Here is a 23,989-nt window from a genome sequence, read left to right as displayed (position 1 = left end):
ACATAAATCGACAGCTCCATGTATAGATTCGTGGTCCTCGAGCAGAGAAAGCAATAAACGGAAAATCTTAAACAAATTACACTTAACAGTGTTGATGACATCAGAGCCTCACATATTTCATAAATGTAGCACTGTAATTCTATTACAATACCGCTTGCTCAACAAGTTCACCTGTGAAGAATCTATGCATGCCTTCTACTTTTGTTCTGCTTCCTCGAGCCTCAACTCATGCATTCTTATGGTGAGGCTGCTTTGTCATCATCCTTGTTCATTGCAATTTGTTCTAAATTTTGAAAATATTCTTATTCTTCATCCCAATTATCCCTACTAATTTATAGTTGTTCATGTGTAAAAATTTGAAGTCCTTTATGTCCATATGATAATTTGACAACTGTGCCCAATGGGGTGCCTTGCTAACACGGCTTTAATACTAAAGAGTGCGCCCTTTCATTTAATCACCACGGAGGGTTTTCTTTGGAGGGTAGAGGCATATGCTCTCGCACGTGACTCAACCCGATTATCTGCCCTTGTTCTGTGCTGATGCCACCAATCCCTAATTGACTTGGGGTTTCCGGCCATTCAGTAGCCATGGCAACATTTATACAAATGGATGACCACTTTGCTCTGATCGCGAGAAGGATTTAACAAATTTCCTAAAGTAAGCTCAGCTCCCCGTGTATTGAAAGAAATATTTGCACTGACACAGAAAAGGGAACGTATACATCTCAGGATGAGAACAAAGAAATAGAGGAATTCCATGCATTATTGGTGAGAATGATGAAGATGAAAACCGGAGGGTACACTGCAAAAATTCCGGTGTTAAATAGTGAACACCGAGCTGGTGTTAAATTTTCGGTGCTCATTTATGGTGTTAAATTAACACCTACGGGTGTCATTTCCAAATTTTAAACTGATTTTTGAAGAGTTTCTTAGTAACTGCACTTCTTGTTGATTTTTAAGTTAAACAAGACGATCAAGAATTTTACATTAAAATACTAGATTTTTGAAAAAATGTGAAAATAAATTTACACCAAAGTAACACCAGCTGGTGTGGTCCCATATTGAAGCTGGACGGGTGTTAAACCATTGATATTAACACCAGCAAATATCAAATCAACACCATGTGGTGTCATTTTTGAATTAACACCAGTACAGTGTCAAAATAACACCAGGTACAGTGTCAAATTAACACCACGAAGTGTCAGGTGAACACTTTTCAACACCATCACAGTGCATTTTTAACACCTGTGGGTGTGGTCCTTTATTGAAGTTTGATCGGTGTTAGATTTAACACCCGTGGTGTTAAATCTAACACCGATGTTTTTACAGTGTAGGATGGTACTCATCTTACTGTATCTTCTATACCAATATCATTTCCATCCCGCTGCGGCACGAACGTTTGCAAAACGTGCAATGAGCTGATGTTGTTCGCTGCACATGCAAACAAAATAAATGCACGCATGATATCATCCAATCAGTGGGAGTCGTGATGATAGTAGCGACGGTAATGAAATAATGATAGCAATAGAATATTCTTACCAACTACAATAACAACAATGGTAACAAAAGTCATCATCACCGTCGTCACCACCATCATAATCATTAAAAAAAACTTTCCTTTTTTCCCCCTTGGTAAACAGCGCTGGGGCAATCATTCTATTGTACTTATAGCTGTATCAGCTAGAGTCTTTCATGAATAATTTCAAACCCCACCTTACCCAGCCGCAAACAAACAACCGATCATCACAACCGATCATCCCCCCCCCCCCCCCAAGAGAGAGAGAAAAAAAAGTTTCAGCTCAAGAATAGAAGACAACGAATCTAACACTAGAATCCCTTTCAAATCACTTGCACGGCTAGGATTCTCTAAACAGAACAGACTCCGGACGAAACATTGACGAGAAAAATCTGTGCTGCTCCCGATGCCATACAATTAAGTTAACAGCACTAGACATTAAATCAACGTTAAACCAATAATGCGAAATTGTTTAGTATCAATATTTCCAACAAAACCAAGTCAAGCCACTTTCCACAGGTATTACATTGCTTGCCAACAAAGGTCAATCATGTCTAGTGTTGAAAACACTAGTCATATATATATATATATTTTTTTTTAAATCAGGCTGAGTTATTGTGATATGCGTGTGTGTGTGTGCGTATGTACAAATGTCTCAATGTTCTTGATATGCATGTCAATGACAACTTATACTTTATATGACTGTTGTTGGATCTTCAAGTTATAAGTTATTTTATTACTTTCTGCAGATCCATCCATTTGCCATTCATATTGTCTCTATTTTTTTTTCAATTGTCTATATGTAAATTGTACTTTTACTTGTGTGTTAATGATATGTATCATGTCTTTTGTACTTGTTCATGTTGTTCATGTTGACATGGAAATGGAAAATAAATTCAATTCAATTCAATTCAAAACCTCCCTGGTCGATCTATTCAACCAGAAAGCGAAATGACTTTCATTTCCAACCTCTTGAATAAGAACATAATCAGTTATGCATCCGGGAAATAAAACTGAGAATCAATAGCATGACTCAAAAGGAGAAGGGGAAATGAACATAGTACAACGGTCGATTAGTTGATTGGTTTATCTTGGGTAGAAAGCTTTTCCCGCAATGATCGACGGGGCAGGTAAGTTATGAATAATTAGAAACACCTGTTGAGTCGCGTCCTTCACTAAACACTGCAGTGCTGCATCATATATTGCGGATCTTTCATCCTGGAATAGTATTGGGATGAACCCTTCCGCATCGTTGAGAGCGTGCAATCATAATATCAAAACGTGATGAGAGCCATGGCAACCACATTTGCTTTAATCCCCTATCAATACCATCTTCATTTCATTTGCAGGTGGGACACCGTGATGATATTCCATTAGCTGCTTGCAGAGCGGAGCGTCGTGTCGGAAGCTAGACGGGGAACAAAGGCTCTCTCATTCGGTGCCCCACGAACTCGGAGGCTACACGCATCCAGCCACAACCTGGTGCAGCAGACAACCTGCGTGGGTGAGAATACAGCCATTTTCGACAGCGGAACGTCTCTTTTCAGGAAAATTAAAGTCCAGCTTTGATACACGGATATTCTGAAAGAGATTTTGCCTCAATCAGGTGCGCAATAAAGCGATGTGACGAAATAATCTTCATTGATACTCAGGCTTTTCATGTGTCGGATCTGTTATCTAAAACTGGATGGGATTCGACATTGTGATAGAAACTTGTGAATGAGACGCTGTGATTAATGTGAAAAACAATAACAGCCACATTTTATCACTGCAGTCATAGATGTAATAGCGAAGGGACCAATCGCAGAAGTGATTTTCTTCTTTAATATCTCTTCATTTCGTGACTCGAGCGTAAAACCAAAAGATGCCGGAGCCTGACGAGGAATACTACGATGACGAGGAGGAGGATGAGGAGTATGAGGAAGGGGATGAGGACGAGGACGAATATGAGGACGAAGATGAAGACGAGGGGAGCTCCCGGAAGGGGTCGGGCAAGTCGTCGAGGAGCGGCAGCGGCAGGGGCAAGAAGAAGAAAGGTGTGATCATGATGGGCGACATGGATGTGATGCCCATTGAGGAGGTCAATAAGAAGTACGTGTGTACGGTGTGCCAACAGATTCTTCGCTACCCAGTGCAGTTTGAGGAGTGCGGTCACAGATGTTGCTCCTCCTGTCTCCCGGAGCTACTCAGGTATGTGATGCATGAAGTGGGTCGGCCACGCCCTTCCCGCGGTTGATATAAGATCTACATTTCTTGTGGTACATTGCTGCATGACATGCCGACAAGAAATCGATATGATGACAAGCGAAACAATTTACCGTAAATAATTAAGTTCGAATATCGCATGAATGGATTTGTGTTAAAGGTTTTTGTTATTATAAACTCGATAAGCTATTGTGTGTCACTTGAAATCACGTACGGAAAAAGGCTCGGTTGGAACTAGCAATTGCAAGAGGGGTGAAGAGTTGTTTGTCTCTTTGTTTGTTTGTTTGTTTGTGTGTATGTGTGTGTGTGTGTTTGTTTGTTTTAAACTTCTTATCGATGCCAGAGCTTGATCGCTTTACGTGCGATGTCCATTTAACCCCCTACTGTAGTGCGTCAATAAAATGATTTTTATTTGGAAAATACCAAAGCTAATGGTCCTGTATAGGGATCTCGACATTTTGTTGACTATACGTATATTCAAATCTAATTTGTTTGTTGTTGTTTTTTCAAAATTACGAGAATAAGATTACAACGAATGACTGGCAGATGAGGTGTCTGCTGAAAGTAAACATCGATTCTTTAATATCATAGATCTTTATAAATAAACTGTCCTGACTCAGAACATCATAACATACGTACCAAGAAAACAGGGTTTTAAAGAGACATCATTATCTCTTACATACTTGGAGCTTATGATTATTTCTTGCAATAAATTTTTCGTTGTTATAATGTTCCATAATGCTGTCTTTACACAGATAATACTTATAGGTATTATTCTTTTTATTCTGCTTGCCTGATTCACCTGATTTTGATGACTTAGTCTTTAAGCCATGCTTATACATCTGTAAAGCATGCCTTCCATCTACATTTTTTTAACACACATCAAGTTCATTTATACAGTGTATATATCTTTTGTTAAGAGTTGATCAATCATTGTCACTTAAGTACTTCATTACATTTTCTTTTCCTGTTGTTAACTAATTTTGTTATATTTGTTGTAATATACCAATACACGCAAAAAAACAACTTGCAGAAATAAGTAAAGAAGCCAACCAACCCACGTCTTTAACAACTTCTACACCACTGACCAGAATCACTTTGATTTAATAAAACAGAAAACTTCCAATTCTGAATTGAATCACGCTTGAAGACGCAATTAGTTAAACGGTCGGCAAAGCCTTCAAAAAATTATCAAAATGCATTGTCTATTGTTTGATTTCATTTGTAAATATTCCTATCTAATTCCGGGGACATTTAGTGAAGCATTTTATTAGGGAATTATACACAAATAAACAGCTACCATGTGGTGTGGTTGGATCCCGTTTCTCTTGCAGAGTTTCGCCGCGGTGTCCGCTCGATCAAGCAGCCGTGTCACGAGATAAGGTAAATTGCCCATCGCTCGTATATGTAATTTCATCTCAATTCAAATGCTGTATGCTGTATGATTCGTGTGTTAGTTATCATAATCTTATACCTACATATTAGGTTCTTATATTCAAGAGAAAACGGTTAAAGCATTTTTGTCGACAAGCTATTGTTATTGCCGAATTTTCTTCGAAATCACCTTTCTCTTGACTATCATTATGTAATTGTGAACACGTGAATTCATCAATCAGATACTTAGTGCATTATATTTTTTCTGTGTACACGTTTATCCCTAAATAAACAAAACAAATGAATGGAGATTATCTGTGATTCGTTACGACAAATGAAAGTGATATATTTTTGAAATCATTCTTCCATGAAATATAATAAGAGAGAGAAAAAAAATGTCACCACGCATCAGCTGCTTAAATTCCATCAGCGGGACAGACATTACTTACTGTATGAACTTACATTTGCATACCGTGGATCTGTATAGACGAGAGGAAAGGACAAACACGACCATCAAAAAAAAAAATCTCTTGGAGAATAAGGCAGCCCAAAAAGGTTGATAAATGTGATGTCGTATTTTCCTATTTGTTTTCAGAAGCCGGAGCTTTTAATTCTTTAATCATTGCAAAGGATGTCACATCATTAAAAAAAAGCAATGTCATAATCTTGCTTATCATTTCTTGGAATGCAGAATGCCTGCCGAGGTTTTTTTTAACCTTATCTGCAATGGCAATATAGAAAAACGTGCATGCAACATATTAAACACAATGCCATTGTGCATCTATCGTTCGCATTGTATCTCTCAATGTCACACAATGTCAGTGACAAAGCTTATCCGATACATTATTATCTTGTCAGGCCAGATTAGGGCGTCAAATACAGCAATAATTGCAGTGCCGTCACCTAAATTGTTTGCGAATGCGCCCACGCAATACACTAAAATTTCTACGACCGATGACGTTATTATATAAACTCCTAAAAAAAAAGTTCTGCAAGTCCAATTTGATGTATCATATTTCTCTTAAAACTATATCATTTCATTCAAATGTGACATCATAAGAAGGCCTGATTAATTTTCTTTACAACAACTCACTTGTTCACATTATACATTCCTGGAATGCACATTATGACTGAGTATGAGGAAAGGTCAAATGTGAAATGTTGCAAAATGGAGCAAACATGTTATGTCAAACAGTGTAGTTCCCATTTGCTTTGTCGTTTTAGGGAAGGAATGTGCTTGAAAAGAATGCATTGTGAGATTATCATTAGACTCCAGGCTTCATCCATTAATCAAAAACTGCAGTAGTATCTGCAGATTAAAATTAAACATTATTAACCAAAAAGGCATCTAATGTCTAGGAAATGGGAGTTTTTGAAAGTGCTCTCATTTCAGCATTGCTTATTCCTGTGGCCTTGTTTCATCGAAACTGTACATTATCAATAGCAGAATTGTTGCGACTTTTCACCTTTGATCTGTCCCCATACTCAGGTGTTCTGCACATTCCATGGACATGATGGAACACCAAATCATAGCAAGTGAGATATCATTTCAAAGATAGGCCTAATTAATCAGGCCTTCTTATGATGTCATATTTAATGAAGATAATGCAGGTATAAGAGAAATATGATATATCAAACTTTAATTGCAGAAATTATTTTGAGGAGTTTTAGTATAACATTCATGCCTGTCGCAGGTACGCAGAAATGCGTTTTGGTCTTGATATATACTGTATTGCTCGTATCTTCTGAGTCACCCTGTTAGAACGTTGAGGACGATGTTGATTCTTGTCAGCTATAATTTAAAGGGACATTCCAGACGATTTTCATAATTTCACATCATGTAGTACATAAATCAACAACTCCATGTACAGATTTGTGGAATTTATCGTGGTTCTTGAGCAGAGAAACAATACTTTGAAAAACCTTAAACAAATTACACTGAACAAGGATGATGACATAGAGTCTCACATATTTCAGAAATGTAGCAGTGTAATTCCCATTACAATACCGCTTGCTTGCGAGTTCACCTGTGTATAATCTATGCATGCCTTCTTCTTTTGTTCTGCTTCCTTGAGCCCCAACTCATGCATTCTTATGGTGACTCTGCGATGTCATCACCCTTGTTCATTGCAATTTGTTCTAAATTTTGAAAGTATTCTTATTTTTTCATCTGGACTATCATAAATTCTGAAGCTCTGTCCTTAGTATAACTAATCTATATAGTTGTTTAAATGTAAAAATCTGAAAATCATCCGGAGGTCTCCTTTAAGTTGGCAGTCTTTCCCAAACGCTTGCAGAGACAAATGAAAAAAGTCAGGAAGAAAATAATGTTTACTTCGTCATCGTGGTAGCTGATGTCACAGAACACAGCATACCCTGGAAACAGGGTCAAACAGTGTGTCATATTTTCCTGGGGAGTGTCGTTGTTCCTTATAGCGAATTAGAGTCCAGTGGTTGTTGCATTGGTAGACTTGATCCCAATACACATGACATTAATTGTGACGCCAAATCAATACAACTGAACTTTAATGTATGTCCATGTGTAGTCTGTTGCCTACGTTACATCAACCGACTGAGGTTCCTTCCCCAGCAGCACATGATTCGCCCTCTATTTCGTTATTTATCAAAGAATTATTAAAGATATTAAAGAATGAATTCCTGAAGAATTTGAATGCTAAAAAAACACAAAATGCTGAAGTACTAGTAAATGTTGGCAAATTGTATCACATTCATAAATATTGCTGCTCTAGTCATGAATTGTAAAATCGTAAAAAGGGCGAATGCGTGGCTCTGTAAATTTAAGACGAGTGATGTTAAAATGCTCTTTGGTAGCAGGCTAATCACCCAATTAAGGCGTAAGTATTTTAGACTTACAATGTTTTATAAAATGAGAAATGGTATGGTAAACACCGGACAACATAGAATTACCCGAGAGAATAGATTTGGTAGAAATGATCATACAGATATAATAAGAAAGTATGCATCCCGTTGCAAGAACTGATTATTTCAAATGTTCTTTTTATCTCAAGACTGCACAAGAATGGAATCCATTGCCAAGTAACATTGTAACCAGTACAAACAGGGTGACAACTCTTTCTCGTTTTAGATAATAGATAGTTTTTATGTATGTGAATTTATTTTACAATGTTTATGTAACATGTTTCATTTGGTGAAGTTCTAACCTTGTTCTGACTGATGTAATACTAATGTGTATACATTATGATATAGACTTTTTTTGATATATTCATCCACTCTTTCTTTTTTATATCCCGCTTGTATACCCTGCAATATTGTTTGTTGTTTAGATGATTATTCCTCTTTTGAAATATCACTTATTAACATATTCATATTGATTATCCATTCTTTGTGCAACATTGCTGTCCCGAAGGCCAGAGCTTGACTTCATTTTCATTTTACTGTATGATATTCATACTTAAGTGTATTTGGATTTTTGCATTTCAATGTTACAATTATAGTTTTTAATTTGTTTAGATTGGTGTGTACTGTATTTCAGGGGTATTCGTGCCTTTTTTGCTCCCCTAGACATGTTGTTTTAATTTGTCTGAATAAATACAATACCCAGGAACTATGCGTGTCTTTCCTTCTTTTTCTCTCCCTTCTTCTCTCCAATCTCTCCCCCCCCCCTTCTCTCTCTCTCTCTCTATCCTTCGATGTTTCTCGCATGCATTCTCTCTTCCTTTCTGCTCCCACCTCTTCCATCAACGTTTCTATCCCCGTCTTCATCTAGTCCTCAATTCTTTTGTTGCTCGCCTATATTTCTCCTTTCCCTCCTGTGGTAGACACGTCTGTAACAAGTAGCAGCCAGAGCCTCAATACTCGATACTCAAACACACATTCATTCGATTGACCGCTGCACATCCCTGCGGCCATTCCAAGGCTTTACATCTTGTATTGTGAAAGCATTACTAGCGTTAATCACTCCAGAAACAAAGAAGCCCGTAACGTCTCCTCTTCGGACAGAGGTCCGTATTATTAGCACCTTGGCATATCCGCCGTCAAGATGTGTGATCGCTATTCCTATGACGACCGATCGATATGTGTGTATAAACCCACGTTGTGGTGTGGCAGGGACAAAATTGGAGTTAAGCTCGATCGATCAGCCACTTAAAAGAATTGCGTATCGCGAGGTCCCAGGAGCACCAGGCTGTTGTTCGTAACATTACGTGGAAGTATCGTACATTAAAGTTTGAGGACCCAGCTACTTCAACCCACTGCCTACGGCAAGCTGGAGGATTGTATACAAAGTGTGTGGGGATTTAGTGATCCCAAAGGGGAAGGGTTAAAAAGGAATGCAGTCTAAGAAGCACAGCAACTTAGCAACACAAAACACCTAGCGCACAAAATTGAATCATTCATACTTTATACTCTCTTTGCTAATACGCTCTTACATCACGAATGAATTGTAACTTTTTAAATCAAAATTACAGTGAAAGGGTTTGGAGGTATAAGTACGTAGAACATAATATGCGTGATTATGTATGTTTACATAATTATGCACTATGCAAACACAAGCATTCATATAAATATCTTTATACAAGAATAAAAATAAAGGTATGACTTGGACTTTGATATTGTTAAAAAAGATTACTTCTGTGTCATGATTTTATATGTTAGCAAAACAACACGCTTCGCAAGATATGATTGAAAACCTGCACTGGCTGAATCAACATTCTGCACACTTATTCATGAATCACAAAATAGATCGTGAAGTATTCAAATCGAGATTATAAATTATTTTCGTTCTTTTTTGCTGATTTAAATCTGTACTAAGCTTCGCAATGCTGCATCAATACTTGCATTGGTGATATCTTCTCTTTCCGTGAATACCAATGTTTTCACTCCTCCAAATATTCAAAATGTCGAATTTCCCATTTCTGTATAAATGGTACTTCAACATTCCATCACTTGGCGATCTTTAAGATAACTACCTAAAAGTTTAAGTGGAGTGCCACCGCCACGGACACCATAACTAATGTGATCATGAACAGGCGCGCCGGAAGCAGTTTTGGATTGGGGGGGCAAACATTGGAGGGGGCTCAAGATTAGACCATGCATATGTTACACAATATACACATACACACACACACACACACACACACACACGCACACACATCTATTATATATATATATATATATATATATATATATATATATATATGTATATATATATATATATATATATGTAAAGTGGCGTACAGTGGGTCGAAACATGGGGGAACCATAAAGTAATTTTGACGGTCTGTATGCTTGTGCGTGTGTGCCTAAGCAATAATGGGACTACAATACATTACGGAATGTGATACATTCAACAACGCAGTCATTGAGGAACATTGTAAGTTTTCCTTACATGGATTATGGAATGACGGCGTGAAACGATCGACAAATTATATACTGTCAGCAACATAAGGTGAATGGCATAACAATAAAATGCGAGCGAGCGAAGCGAGCGAGCTTGAAAATTTTGATATTCTACAGTTCCAAAACTGGAGTTTTAATTGTAGCTATATATTTCGCTTTGGAAATAAATGGGGGCGCATCGGGCGCAACTGCTGGCAATTATTGGCAGCAACATTAGGAGAATGGCATAACGATTCAATGCGAGCGAGCGAAGCGAGCAAGCTTGAAAATTTTGACATTCCACAGTCCCCAAATTGGGGTTTGTAGCTATATCTTTCACTTTGGAAATTAATGGGGCGGCGCATCGGGCGCAACTGCTGGCAATTACTGGCAGCAACATTAGGAGAATGGCATAACGATTCAATGCGAGCGAGCAAAGCGAGCGAGCTTGAGAATTTTGACATTTTACAGTCCAAGAAACTCCCGTTTGTAGCTATATCTTTCGCTTTGGAAATTAAGGGGGGGCATCGGGCGCAACTGCTGGCAATTACTGGCAGCAACGTTAGGAGAGTGGCATAACGACTCAATGCGAGCGAGCGAAGCGAGCGAGCTTGAAAATTTTGACATTTTACAGTCCCAAAACTCCCGTTTGTAACTATACCTTTCGCTTTGGAAATTAAGGGGGGGGGGGCATCGGGCGCAACTGCTGGCAATTACTGGCAGCAACATTAGGAGAGTGGCACAACGATTCAATGCGAGCGAGCGAAGCGAGCGAGCTTGAAAATTTTGACATTTTACAGTCCCAAAACTCCCGTTTGTAGGTATATTTATCTTTCGCTTTGGAAATTAAGGGGTGGGGGCATCGGGCGCAACTACTGGCAATTACTTTCAGCAACATTAGGAGAATGGCATAACGATTCAATGCGAGCGAGCGAAGCGAGCGAGCTTGAAAATTTTGACATTCTAGAGTCCAACAACTGCCGTCGTAGCTATATTTTTCGCTTTAGAAATTAAGGGGTAGGCGCACCGGGCTCAACTGCTGGATGCGAGCGAGCGAGCTTGAAAATTTTGACATTTTACAGTCCAAAAGCTGCCATTTGTAGTCATATTTTTCCCCTTTTATTCATATATATATACATATTTACTTTATTTTCTTTGTCTATTCATTTATTTTTATTATCATTATTATTATTTTTTTTTTTTTTTTTTGGGGGGGGGGGCTTTTTGGGGGGGCAAAAATGCGTTTTGCCCCCCCCCCCACTTTTTGGATTGGGGGGGCGGCCGCCCCCCCTGCCCCCCCACTTCCGGCGCCTATGATCATGAATGGTTAATTTAATCAACCTACAGGAAATGACAGACGGACAAAGATGAAAAACTCATTTCCTCTATAGCAAGAGGCAACTGAAATGTTTTCCTGATACTACATGTACTTTGATTTCTCTCGTAGCAACTAATTTCTATCTGCCTGATTGCTTTTGCCAGGTATACGTCGACACGGCTTTCGGGAACGAGATCGGGGAGCTGGCGGTGAAATGTTGCAATTCCGACAAAGGGTGCCCCTGGACTGGGGTTCTCAAGGAAAACAAGGTAGATCTCCAACGTCCTCTCTCTCTTTCACATGTAACCTCTGACACCTTGAATGTAAATACATACTAATCCATACGATGGGGCCTTCATGTTGTTGTTTTTTTTTAAATGTAGAGCCATTGCGAATGTGTGCATGCATATGCGAGGTTTAAAAGAAGGCTCGTATGGCAATTTGACTAATCAAATGTAAAGCCCGCCGCACACTATATGACTCACAACTGTCGGACTGACAGACTTTGGATCTGATATAAACAAGCGTGTTTATTCTGAGGATATTGTGATATATTTCAGATTCAATGTCTGTCTGGCGTATAGTCGTGAGTCGTATAGTGTGCGGCGGGCTTTAGGGAATCAAGAACCCTTCACTCTCATATATAGGGCCTACTTATACTGTATTATATATTTCTTTTGCGCAATTATGGATGGTCCCAATCTTAGCCGCAGAGAGACAAGCAATCCAATGATTTTAAGGCCGTGTCACACCTTTCCGGGCAAGTCTTGCGTGCGACTTGCAAAGAACAATTTTTACTACCCGGAGGTCCCTGGAATGAGCCGCAAATGACAGTACCTAGCACGTACATTGTATCTCACCCGTAGTCACCCGGAGGTGTGCACGCAAATCTTTTTTACCCGCAACCATGTTTAGGCCCTGTCACACCTTTCCGGGCAAGCTATGCATTCTGTTGCGTGTAGGGATTTCCCAGCATACCGGGAATTTCTGAGGGCGAACAAGGATTTGGGCGAGTCAGTGCATGTGTCTCACTTGCTGGACGCGTTCTACTTAAATTCTACTTGTGGGTATACTGTGTGACCTTTGTACCAGTCGCGTTGGGGCTGACAACTGAGAGAAGGAATTCCTCTGAAGGAATGACTGAAGTCCCAAGGAATGTCATTATCTTGGCTCCATACGGGGACTGCGAAGTACCTGCGTGGGAGTTGCCTGCGAAGTGCTGCCGCTAAGGGCCTCCTACTGGCGTTCTGCGTGGACCTCTCCGGGCATCCCCGCGACTCAACCGGAACAAGTTTTGGTCATGCTCAAAACTTGGCTGCTGTTAAATGCATGAGCACCTCCGGGCAAGTACTGTCAGGTGCGGACCAACTGCGGAGAGCTCCAGGGAGCAAATTTGTTTCCCCGCAAGTCAAGCCGCAAAACTTCCCCAGATACGGTATAACAAGGCCTTGAGCATACTCAAAACTTGTTCCGAGTGAGTCGTGGGGGTTCGCTCGCAGAGGTACACGCAGAACACCAGTAGGAGACCCTTACCGGCAGCACCTCGCAGGAATTGGCTCTCATGCAGGTCACACGGAATGCACGCAAGTAGAAGCTAAGTAGCACGCGTCTAGTAGGTAAGAAACAAATTCGAAAATTGCAAACATTCTTGTTCGCCCGCGGAAGATCTTTTACGTGCTGGAAACTACCTCCTCGCCACAAGCCCGCGTAGCTTGCCCGGAAAGGTGTGACACGGCCTTATGACGAACAATTTGACAAAAATCGAAAAAGACTCACAAAAGAAGTCAACCATGATTTTTGAGGGGAGAACATTAGATAACGTACATAAGGTGCATTCCATTCGTTTGGATTACATGTCGAAACAAAATTTGTCTGAAGCAATGCCAAAAGCAAGCATTGTATTTGAACGCGCGCCCATTCACCACGCAGTGTCACACATATTTAACCCCCACCCGGAGCCGATAGAGCCCATACCTCAGCTGCCTTGACGAGGCCCGCTATGCTTGTACAAAGTAATTCGTTACTGCTCTTCTCATACGTCATCCGACCCAATCGACAATTTAATCAAACAGTGATAGGCCCAGACAGTATTCCGAAGACGAGCAAGGGCATTTTTGTTATTGGGTGTTTTTTGTTTGTTTGTTGCTGTTGTTTGTTTTTTGTCAGACACAATGTGTATTAGTGTGTGTGTGTGTCTGTGTCCCCACCGTGCCCCTCCCCCTTCCCCCCGCCACCAACCCCAACGGACTAGAGAAGTGTAATTCAAAGAATAATGGATGGATTTCGTGTACAACGGAATGACAATACACGATCAAAACACATCTCCTTATCTGAAAGGAGAAAGAAAATACCAAGCGATTAAAATGTGGCCAATTAGTATAATCTCTGTATTGATATTTTTGTGTTAATGGATGGCTGTCCTGGTGGACGGAAATGTCAGAGTTTCCGGTATGACGTCAATTCATTATTTTTGGATTTGTACCGAGTCTTATTCCATTGTCAACGAACCGTATATAGTGGGATTGGCAGAATCCCCGCTCGATACATGACTACAGTATTGTTCAGCTCACGCGAATTAATTTGTTTCCAATTATCAGAACGGCAGTAAATTGATTTTCCTTTTACGCTATGCATCGCTGTGTCTCGATGAAAATGTAAAGAGCAGCGCTTCAATAAACCACGCCAGTCATGACAATATGACAGTATAATCTAGCTTGTTAGGGTATTATCATAGTCATATCTTTCCCGAGAGACACGCATTGCTTATTACTGAGGTTCGGTTATAGCTGCTCCACTCAGAGAGTGATTATTATATTGCTGCATAGACTTCCTCGTCGAATGGTAAGCGTAAACCCTATTTTGGCAGATAATCGTGTATAACTGATTAAAAAAGAGAGTTTATTTAACCCATCAACTCCCAGCGTCCAATCTTCTGTGTTTTGCTTATTTGTATGTATCTTTTTTTACCATTTATTGTTAGTATTTCACAGAGCTAAAGACTGAAACACTTCTCCCAGTTGATCCCTATTTTAGTCATATTATGTCTTTTTTTATTTCGGTTTTTATTTTCATCGATCTTTAAAGTGCATGGTAAGATATTTGAGAAGATTAAAGTTATATACCTCGTTTTCCGTCTCATGCTGACACATGTTTGTTTGTTTTTTCTGATGTTACTGATGATATATTTAACTAACGCCATGTGACCTCTGCAATAAATGATACATTGTTAAATATCAAGTTAATGAGTATACAATATGATGATTTCAGCCGCTGAGTCAACGCAAAATCCTTGCATCGTTTTGTTTTCTTTATGTAGATATCACTCTATCCTTGATTATGTCTATATAATTTCATATGTTCAGAGTAATGCACAATCATATTTTGTATGCAATATACACTGATATAGGGATTGAAGTCGATTGAAATAATGTACCATCTCCCTCCTTTCCTACTTTCTTGCACCTTTCTCTCTTTTTCTCGATGAATTTGTTTTTCCCCTCCTTCGATCCCTCTCTCTCTTTCTGCCATCATTTCATCTTTGCATATATATATATATATTTATATTCTCTTCCATCTTTTATTCCTCTACACAATTCTTTATCTACCCATACTACTCTATCTTGTTCTCTATGTGTTCATTCTACTTTTTCTCTATATATTTCTCCCTCTCTTTCTCTTTGTATCTCTCTCTCTCTTCTTTTTCTTCTCCATCTCTCTCTTCTCTCTCTGTTTTCTCTCTTTCTTATTTTGTGACGTCAAGGATCACGTCGGAAAGTGCATGTACGTGGAGGTGGAGTGCACCAACCTGTGTGGCGCCCACTTCGACAAGCGTTTCCTGGAGTCCCACCTGGCAGATGACTGCACCAAGCGGATGGTGCAGTGCGAGTTCTGCCAGAAGAAGATCTTCTACAAGGACGAGATCGCCCATATGAACGCCTGTCAGCTGTTCCCCGTGCCCTGCCCGAACGGGTGCAAGGAGACCGAGATCCCGCGAGGAGACGTGAGTGAAGATTACTTTAGATAAACGCCAGGAATGATTGCTCTTGTGCGTGTGTGTGTGTGTGTGTGTGTGTGTGAGTTTAAGTGTGTCTGTTTGCATGTGTGTATTTGTGTGTAATTGGGTATGGTAAAGATCATGTGTCGAACTTTTACGAGGTAAAAAAATGAAGAGTTTGTTCGCAAAAATCGATAAGTCCATTTTTGAAGATTTTGAAATACGATCTCTGTCATAAAGTACAAAATAATACCTTTTAAATGATATATTGGTCACTACATATAAAGGTACATTTTTGAAGTTATGGTCAAAAGAAGCAAAAATGTTCTTATTATTCTCTTTATTTTTCTTGACCTTTAATCACAAATATCTCCATTTGGCAAATATGGACTTATCGGTTTTTGCGAACAAACTCTTCAAATATTCACGTCGACATGTGTAGTAAAATCTAATACCGATGTGAACCTATTTGTAAACGTACATAAACACACACACATAGAATTTATGTGTATACATCTTTAATCTTTTTTTTCAATACTTTCTTTTTGCTGAAGTATTCAAAACTTTTGAATGGACGCTTATAGAAAATTACTTCTAATTAAATCGGGCCAAAGTGATGTTCTAGTATCTCATCATTTGATGTTTGGCGCCAACTCATAATGTAGCTTTCAGAAAGAGTAGATTAATAAGAACTGTCGTGTGTCTTCAGTCTTCAGGTGGTCCTTCAAGCAGTGGATTTCTTCTGTTTTGTAGAGGATACACTGATTTGTTACATTCGCATGGTAACTGTTCAGTTTATGTAGAAAAAAAAAGTATACATATGTACGGTTGTATATAGATGTAATTAGATAAGGAATTATTCTAAATGTCTTACATCAGTTCTGCTATGTTTAATATAGCTCAATAGAAGACCACTGTATACTTCTAGTAAATTAATGACCCTGTGTTAATTACATAAATACATGATAAGTAAATAGATAGCATACGTTAGAAAATGAATAAATGCTATGAAAGAGCAAAACAAAATAAATAACGAACAATTTCCAACACACATTCAACGCTGTGCAACAGAAAAAGACTCATTTCCCCATGATAGCAAAAATGACTGAAACGTACAAGTATACACTGTCGTGCTTGTATTCTCGATGTCAATACTTTTGACTGATACTTAAAGGACAAGTTCACATTCATAGACATGTGGGTTGAGTGAATGCAGCAATATTAGCAAAGCACATCAATGAGAGAGTTTGAGGAAAATCGGACAATCCATTCAAAGGTTATGAATTTTTGAAGTTTCTGCTCAGTCACGGTTGGATGAGAAGACAGTGAGTAGCTTGTGATATCATATGAGTACAACTATAATAAAAGAAAGTATTTAAAGAAAATTCAAGATATTCTCACTTTTCTCACATAAAGAACACTCGACTTCTCTCTTCCAGAAGTCAGGGGAATGATATTACCCCAACATAAGTCAGTAACAAGTCAAGGATATGTGCACTTTATTCAAAAAGTCAAGTTTTGTGAAATTCTCTTTTTATTTCTCTTATATCGTTTTACGCATGTGACATCATATACTGTAGTAGTCTTCTCCTCCAGCAGTGATTGCATAGATATCTTAAAAATTCATAACTTTTGAACGGATTGTCGGATTTTCCCCAAACTTTCACTGATGTGTTCTACTAACATTGTTGCAATTACTCAATCCACATGTATATGAAGGTGAACTTGTCCTTTGGATTTGTCTGTATCGTTTATGTAAATCAGGCAAGGTTTATTCAGCGTCCCGTCATTCATATCATATACATGAGTATGTCATTATTTGCATAATCATGTGCACGTGTACGTGTGTATGTGTTTTTAGTGTTCGCTCTCGTATATGGCGGCATAATCAATGTAGCCTATACAATATAAATGTCTATACACCTACATATAGTATGTACAGCTGCTTTCTATAAACTGGTTATTGCGTCGGTTTTCATTGCACAAATATTTTGAAGTTTTTTTCACAGTGTGAATATAATTTTTCTTTCAGGTCAAAACACATGTGGACAAAGATTGCCCAAAGACAAAGATTCCTTGCCCTTTTAGCACAATGGGTTGCACGTACAAGGTAAATGCATTCCCGTCGAATACTGTTTTCTTTCTGTTTCTTCTTGTTTTTCATTCGTAAAAAGTTTTGCTACACATTAACTTATGTTATTCTTTATTTCTGTATTATCTAATGCGATGATCGTTTAATCAAAGCATAGAAAATATATGAGAATAAAACTTGAAGCTTTGGCTGCAATTTCCGCAGTTCATTTGATAAACCTTTTGCAGTGTAATATCTGAAAAGATGGAATAATCATTCTGCAAATGCGGTTCAATAGAAATTTCTAATTATGTACAACACATCACAGTCTTCATTGATGTTAATGCTCCTCACTTCGTCACCTTTCTTCAAACCTGACATATACCTAATTCCCATCGTAATTGACAACGTAGACACGCATGGTTATGTGCACATGGATTTTGATATGATGAACTTTGATGTAGGAAGAATGAAAGTGATAATAGTGAAAATCATGTAAATTATTTCGTTGTCCACAGTGTGAGCGACAGCGGATGCAGAAACATGTCTCGGACGAGCCTACTGACCATTTGAGCCTTGTGGGTCAGGTGATGGTCAAACAAACGGAAACGCTGACTTCCCACAAGGAGACGCTCAATGAACATAAAGTGAGTACTCCATGCATTTGTATGCAGTATGCATGTATGTATGTAAGTATGTATGTAGGCCTATGTATGTATGTTTGTCTTGGTGCATGTGTCAGCTTGTGTGTATTTGTGTGTAATGTGCCCCAGACTGACACGACCCATGCTATCTAATCAAGTGTTTCACTAACGAATTAGGGCATCATTGCAAAACATTCATCCACACTTCTTACCCCATAATGAATGACATAACCTCTCAATATCAAATGCTTTTCGGTTATGTTGGTATTAAGTTCCTCTGCTCGATATATAGTATGTCCTCAATTTCCGCATTAATAACTTTCAATATGATTAAACCGTCTGAATGTTATTGCATGGTCTAAAAATATAACATCTTACCTATATTTTGCAGAAAACCCATTCATTTTGGTTAATTGGTCACAGAGAAATGTGGATAGTGTTGTAAAGCATGTCATGGGTCTGTTTACCCAAGTTTCGCATTCGATGCTCTTGGAAGTTGGAACTGCATATCAATGTGTGAACACAATGGACAGGACTTGGAGGGAAGGGATTCCTGACATGCTCTACACAGATCCTCAATTCTCTTTCAGTACTGAAGCAAATCGGACGGGGTTTTCTGTAAGATGTGGGTAATATGTTGTAGTTTCATACATTGAAATTATATTTTGATTGATTAACTATCTTTAGAGTTATCGTTGCGGAGGATCCCGTTGTATTTTTTTTTACATACGGTACTCTATGTTCATTGACCCACAACAGGATTCCCTAGGAGTGTGTATGCAGAAAGTGCGTGACCTTGAGAAGCTGTACGGCTCACAGTTAGTGTGGAAGATCGACAAGTACGCCGAGAGGATGCAGGAGGCCAAAACGGGGAAGAAGGTCACCATCTTCAGCCCGCCCTTCCTCACCAGTCGCCATGGCTACAAACTCTCCGTCTCCCTCTGTCTAAACGGTGATGGCAAAGGTAAGGTCAAACAACTTTCATCGCACTTATCTGCTTTTACTCGTCTGTTACGAGCCCCTTCTCTGCCACACTTGCATCTTCGTTCTGCGTGTCTCTCCTTGAATTCAACAACTATCAAAAATATTGGCATGCATATTTCCAACAGATGTCAATGGATGTAGTATACAGTGAAATCCCGCTATAACAAAGTCCACATGACCTGCTTTTTTTTTTTTTGGTTATTTATAACCGAACAAATAAACAACAAAAATCATAGAGCGGATAATGTTTACGGCCTGATTTTTTTACTTTGTTGTAATCGGAATTTCGTTCTAACCTCGTTCGTTATAACGGGAGTGTACGGTATTGGTGATTGACGTAAAAATGGCAACATAATGTAAATAGATTTTAAAAAATTTCCTTTATGCTACTCACATTAAATTTACCGTACTTTACCATAATGTGAATTGGTTGTGTGGATTTTATCACTTTTTACGATCGTCGTTGATTTCTAATAAGCAGCGGAAATCTTGCAATGTCTATCTTCTCATGCAGCAATAGTTTATCATGTCTATTTCACAAAACATCTTCGTTTCTCGTTGTCATAATTGATACCATTTCTCGTACACAGCAAAAAGTCACTTCATGTCTATCTTCGTGTGTATCAACCGCGGCGAGTACGACGCCCTCCTTCCCTGGCCCTTTTCACATCGCATCACCTTCACGCTCATCGACCAGTGCCAGGACCCGACGGCCCGCCGGAACATCTCCTACAACATCAAGCCGAACCCGTGCAAGGAGAACAAGCCGTTCCTCGGGCGGCCGCTCGGCGAGCGCAACGCCAGCTTCGGCACGCAGAAGTTCGTGCCGCTGAACATGATCAAGACGCTGGACTACATCCGCGATGACACCATGTTCGTCAAAGTCCAGGTCGACTACGACAATATGATCCTGCTATGAGAGCGACGTCGAAGCAATGCCGAGTATAAGACATGCACGCTAGATCATGTGAAAGTTTGTCGACACTTTGCCCGTGACCACTGATAAGTCGCCACCTTCATTTGCTCACATTTTAAAGTGACATTGTCATAATTGACATCAATCAAGTGCTTTTGGTGTCTTAACAGACACTGATAGAGTGATGAGAATACCCTTTGAGTTTTTCGTTTTTACGGCTTTTTCCCTTTGCTTGCGAAGTTAAAATGAGCTGAATTCTCACAACTTATACCATTATCACAAACAACATGATTACTGCCATGTTATCAACATCATAAGTCGCCATTATCGTTATCAGCCATCAAGTCGGGTATAACCGTTTTCACGCCATTTAATAGAGGGCCTTGAAGTAATTCTCATTACCATCGAAATACGACACATTTTTGTATAGGCCTATCTGTATTAATTCAGAAGTAGTTATCACATTTAGAGTATGACAGTGGTCCAAAATAGCTCCGCACTTTCCCATAGCAAAACGAGTGAGAATGTCATTGAGAGTAAAGTATCATCCTGTGAATGACGTGATCGTTTGATTTCGTATCATAGCAAAACTTTCTCTAGCCACCACACAGTGATGTTGAGCTACGTGACTGCAGTGGTATTCTCATTTTACATCAGTTTTCAGTAGTATGCTAGTCTGAACGTTTTCCTTTCTCTTAGCGGTTTCTATCACGAAGTGTTTGACAAATGTATCATGATTTATGCGATACTCTCATAAGCAGATGGTTAAAGAACGGAAATGACCATTGGGAGTTGGAGAGTGAAGGAGAGATAGAGCGCGCGAGAGAGGGAGGGAGTCGATATCTAATATTGCGACAGATCATCTAATTTCCTTCCATTGGTACACACTATAATGGACGCCAGTGCAATTGAATCCGCACTTAAATTTGGTAAATTGCACTCGCGGGGCAATTAACCTTCACCGCAGCAACGCAACCGTCATTGCACTGTATATTATTGCCAAAACAAAACAGTTTGTTCCATGCCCGTTACTGCTCGATCAGTCTCGAGTAACGTTGACGATGCTTCCTTCGCTGTGGACAAACAAATTCACGAACCATTTCCCTCGCATTAGTTGACTCTCCTCCTCCTCATACCCCCCCCCCCCCCCCCCATCGATCGATTCACTTGTACTAGAGTCGGATGAAGTAATCGATAGAGGACATGGAAGCGACCAATGAGAACACACTTACGATCTACCGTAGATCGCAATGATTAAATCCAGCTATCGGTCGCACAGTGGGAATGCGACAGGTGGTTTTGTTGATGCTATATGAATTATCAAATTATTATATTTGTAAAGTGTATCATAGCCACAGAGACCAATTTTAGCTATGCAAGCGAGTATTGAAATTGTCTGAGAATACATTATGTGTGTGCGTGTGTCTTTATGCATTGACGCCAAAGTAGAGAGAATGAATTGTGAATATGAATTTCAACGTATTTTTTTTTCCAAATGTGTAGAAATGAAGAGCGATGGATAGATAGTTTAACTTCAATGTTTTCATCAACATTCATTTAATTTCACACATTCACATGAGACAGATACTAATTTGATCTTTAACACATATCACTTTTCTCAGCGACACATTATCTTATCTACATTACCGCAAAATGTGCTTTGCATCATGTTGTACCACGTACTTCTAAAGCCATTATGTTATGGATATCATGCAACATTGAGGTCCTTAAGCAAATGAATGGCAAGAAGACCTATCTTTCACGCCTGAGGCTCATCTGCAGCTTGAACACAAATTCATGGGTTACATCTTCACATGGCTCGCATTCGTTGTGGACGAAATGAATTATGTTCTATCAAGCTGTTGCAAAAAAAAAGATCGTCAAAACTTGTGTTGTCAAAATGACAGACATAATGAATTATGTGTTCCTTATCATTATGGCTGGCAGTTGATTGCATGTGCGGCGTGTTACAAAGAGCATAACGTGAGCGACAAATTGTTTTCTCCTGTAACCATAGCAACGTCGTTTTACTCATCCCGCCATTGTTATTCGGAATACGTAACAAGCTCATATCTATAAGTAATAAAGCGCGCCAGTGAGCTCGCTGTAATTACAGATTGCACTGTGCAGAGTTTAACTGGCTTGCTCTCGTATTAAGTGTGTTTATGAGAACATCACCACCCATATTTTTTTTTACGCTCACGTGATCTGAAACTCTAATACACATTAATCATCGTCTCGGCTCCACCACTACTATAAAATGAAAATGTCCTTACGTCTATTTGTACATTTGTTGCTCCATTTTTCCTTGTAATTATATCGGTGTACATTCATAGTCCTTTCCACATTTTGATGTGATATACTTTAATAAAATAACAACGATGAATAAATCGCGTCCCAGTTCGTGTTTATTTCAGTCATGTCTGTGAAATAGGACCTTGACAAGGCATTATTATCCAGCATGTTATCTGCTGGACAAGCTTGACAAGTAATGGGTAGTCGCAGAAGAGATGAGCACTCCCAGGGTCTCGACAAGAAAAAAAAAAGTGTATTTCAAATGAGTGTTTGATTGTAGAGAGTGCTTGGTGTGTGTGTGTGTGTGTGTGTGTGTGTGTATGTGTGTGTGTGTGTTTTGTGTGTGTTTGTGCGTGCGTGCGTGCGTGTCTGTGTATGCGTGTGATGAATGCGGCCTCGGATGAAGAGAGAGGGAGCAAAAGTGAGAGAGAGAGGGGGGGGGGGGGGGAGAGGGGAGAGAGAAAGACCAATTTCCCCCATACAGGACCTTTATTAAATACTCTCACACTCTAACAATACTAATATTATATTTTCTTGTCTTGTTTAGGAGGATCATCGACAGTACTGTGGCCCGTTTCATAAAACTTGTCATCAGTGACAAGTTGTCATAGATGTGACAAGCTACTGAAATCCTTGCATTTGATTGGCTGAGAGCAAATTTGTCATGGGAAATGTGGCAGTTGTCACTGATACCAAGTTTTATGAAACGGGCCCCAGGTTTGTTGTGTAGCGTAAGTTAAGTATGATACTACAAGACACGCCTGCGGGCGTAAGCAATACTGTATAGCACTGAACAAGTTTCCAGTATAACGAAATTAGGATACCGATGACTTTCTCACATTGTCAAACAATTTTACATAATCACCAGGCATAAGTTGAAATGTCGACATTTTCATATCCGGACCACATTTCTTTTTTTTTTCTTTTTTTTCAATATCTCCCACTTAATTGATTTACGCTTATCTAATGAGGGTTACTGAACAGCTGATATATCATAATATTTTTGTGGAGTTATTGCGATGCCTATGCACTGTTTCGAGGCATAAAAATGCAAAACCATTTTGGACGTGTCTTTGGGATTTTTTTCTCTCTTTCAATACCTCTTCCTCTCTCTCTCTCTCTCTCTCTCTCTCTTTCTCTTTTTCTCCCTAATACTCACAAACACACACTCACGCACACACACATATGCACACATACCGTCCCGTCATCATACACTTAACAATTAACTAACATACATTAGAAGCCGTATCCGACAACAGACTGTTCTGCACAAGTTACATTAATAAGCCTCAAAAAAGATCACTTTAATTGTAG

The 23,989-nt window shown here is 39.3% G+C and overlaps 1 protein-coding gene across 1 annotated transcript; it reads left to right on the top strand.

Annotated features, from left to right (window-relative positions):
- The first annotated feature begins 3,380 nt into the window (after window positions 1-3,380).
- LOC139726230 (TNF receptor-associated factor 4-like) lies at window positions 3,381-20,383 on the top strand. The gene is made up of 8 exons (XM_071637297.1): window positions 3,381-3,706; window positions 5,056-5,104; window positions 11,936-12,040; window positions 15,532-15,771; window positions 17,798-17,875; window positions 18,355-18,483; window positions 19,240-19,444; window positions 20,055-20,383. The coding sequence occupies exons 1-8, from the start codon at window positions 3,381-3,383 to the stop codon at window positions 20,381-20,383; spliced, it is 1,461 nt and encodes a 486-aa protein (XP_071493398.1).
- Window positions 20,384-23,989: the final 3,606 nt, after the last annotated feature.

Source organism: Diadema antillarum, unplaced genomic scaffold (assembly GCF_040938485.1).
Source record: "Diadema antillarum isolate AM-2024a unplaced genomic scaffold, OU_Dant_1.0 seq00000082_RagTag, whole genome shotgun sequence".
NCBI classification, from domain to species: Eukaryota; Metazoa; Echinodermata; class Echinoidea; order Diadematoida; family Diadematidae; genus Diadema; species Diadema antillarum.
Note: the sequence above shows the minus strand (reverse complement) of the source record. Positions and strands in the feature narration are given on the sequence as shown.

Excerpts from the sequence above, each read along its gene's own strand:
- LOC139726230 (XM_071637297.1), top strand. The coding sequence starts at position 3,381 with ATGCCGGAGCCTGACGAGGAATACTACGATGACGAGGAGGAGGATGAG. Across the intron at positions 15,772-17,797 it reads CCGAGATCCCGCGAGGAGAC|GTCAAAACACATGTGGACAA; the intron begins GTGAGTGAAGAT and ends TTTTTCTTTCAG. Across the intron at positions 19,445-20,054 it reads TCTAAACGGTGATGGCAAAG|CAAAAAGTCACTTCATGTCT; the intron begins GTAAGGTCAAAC and ends TCTCGTACACAG.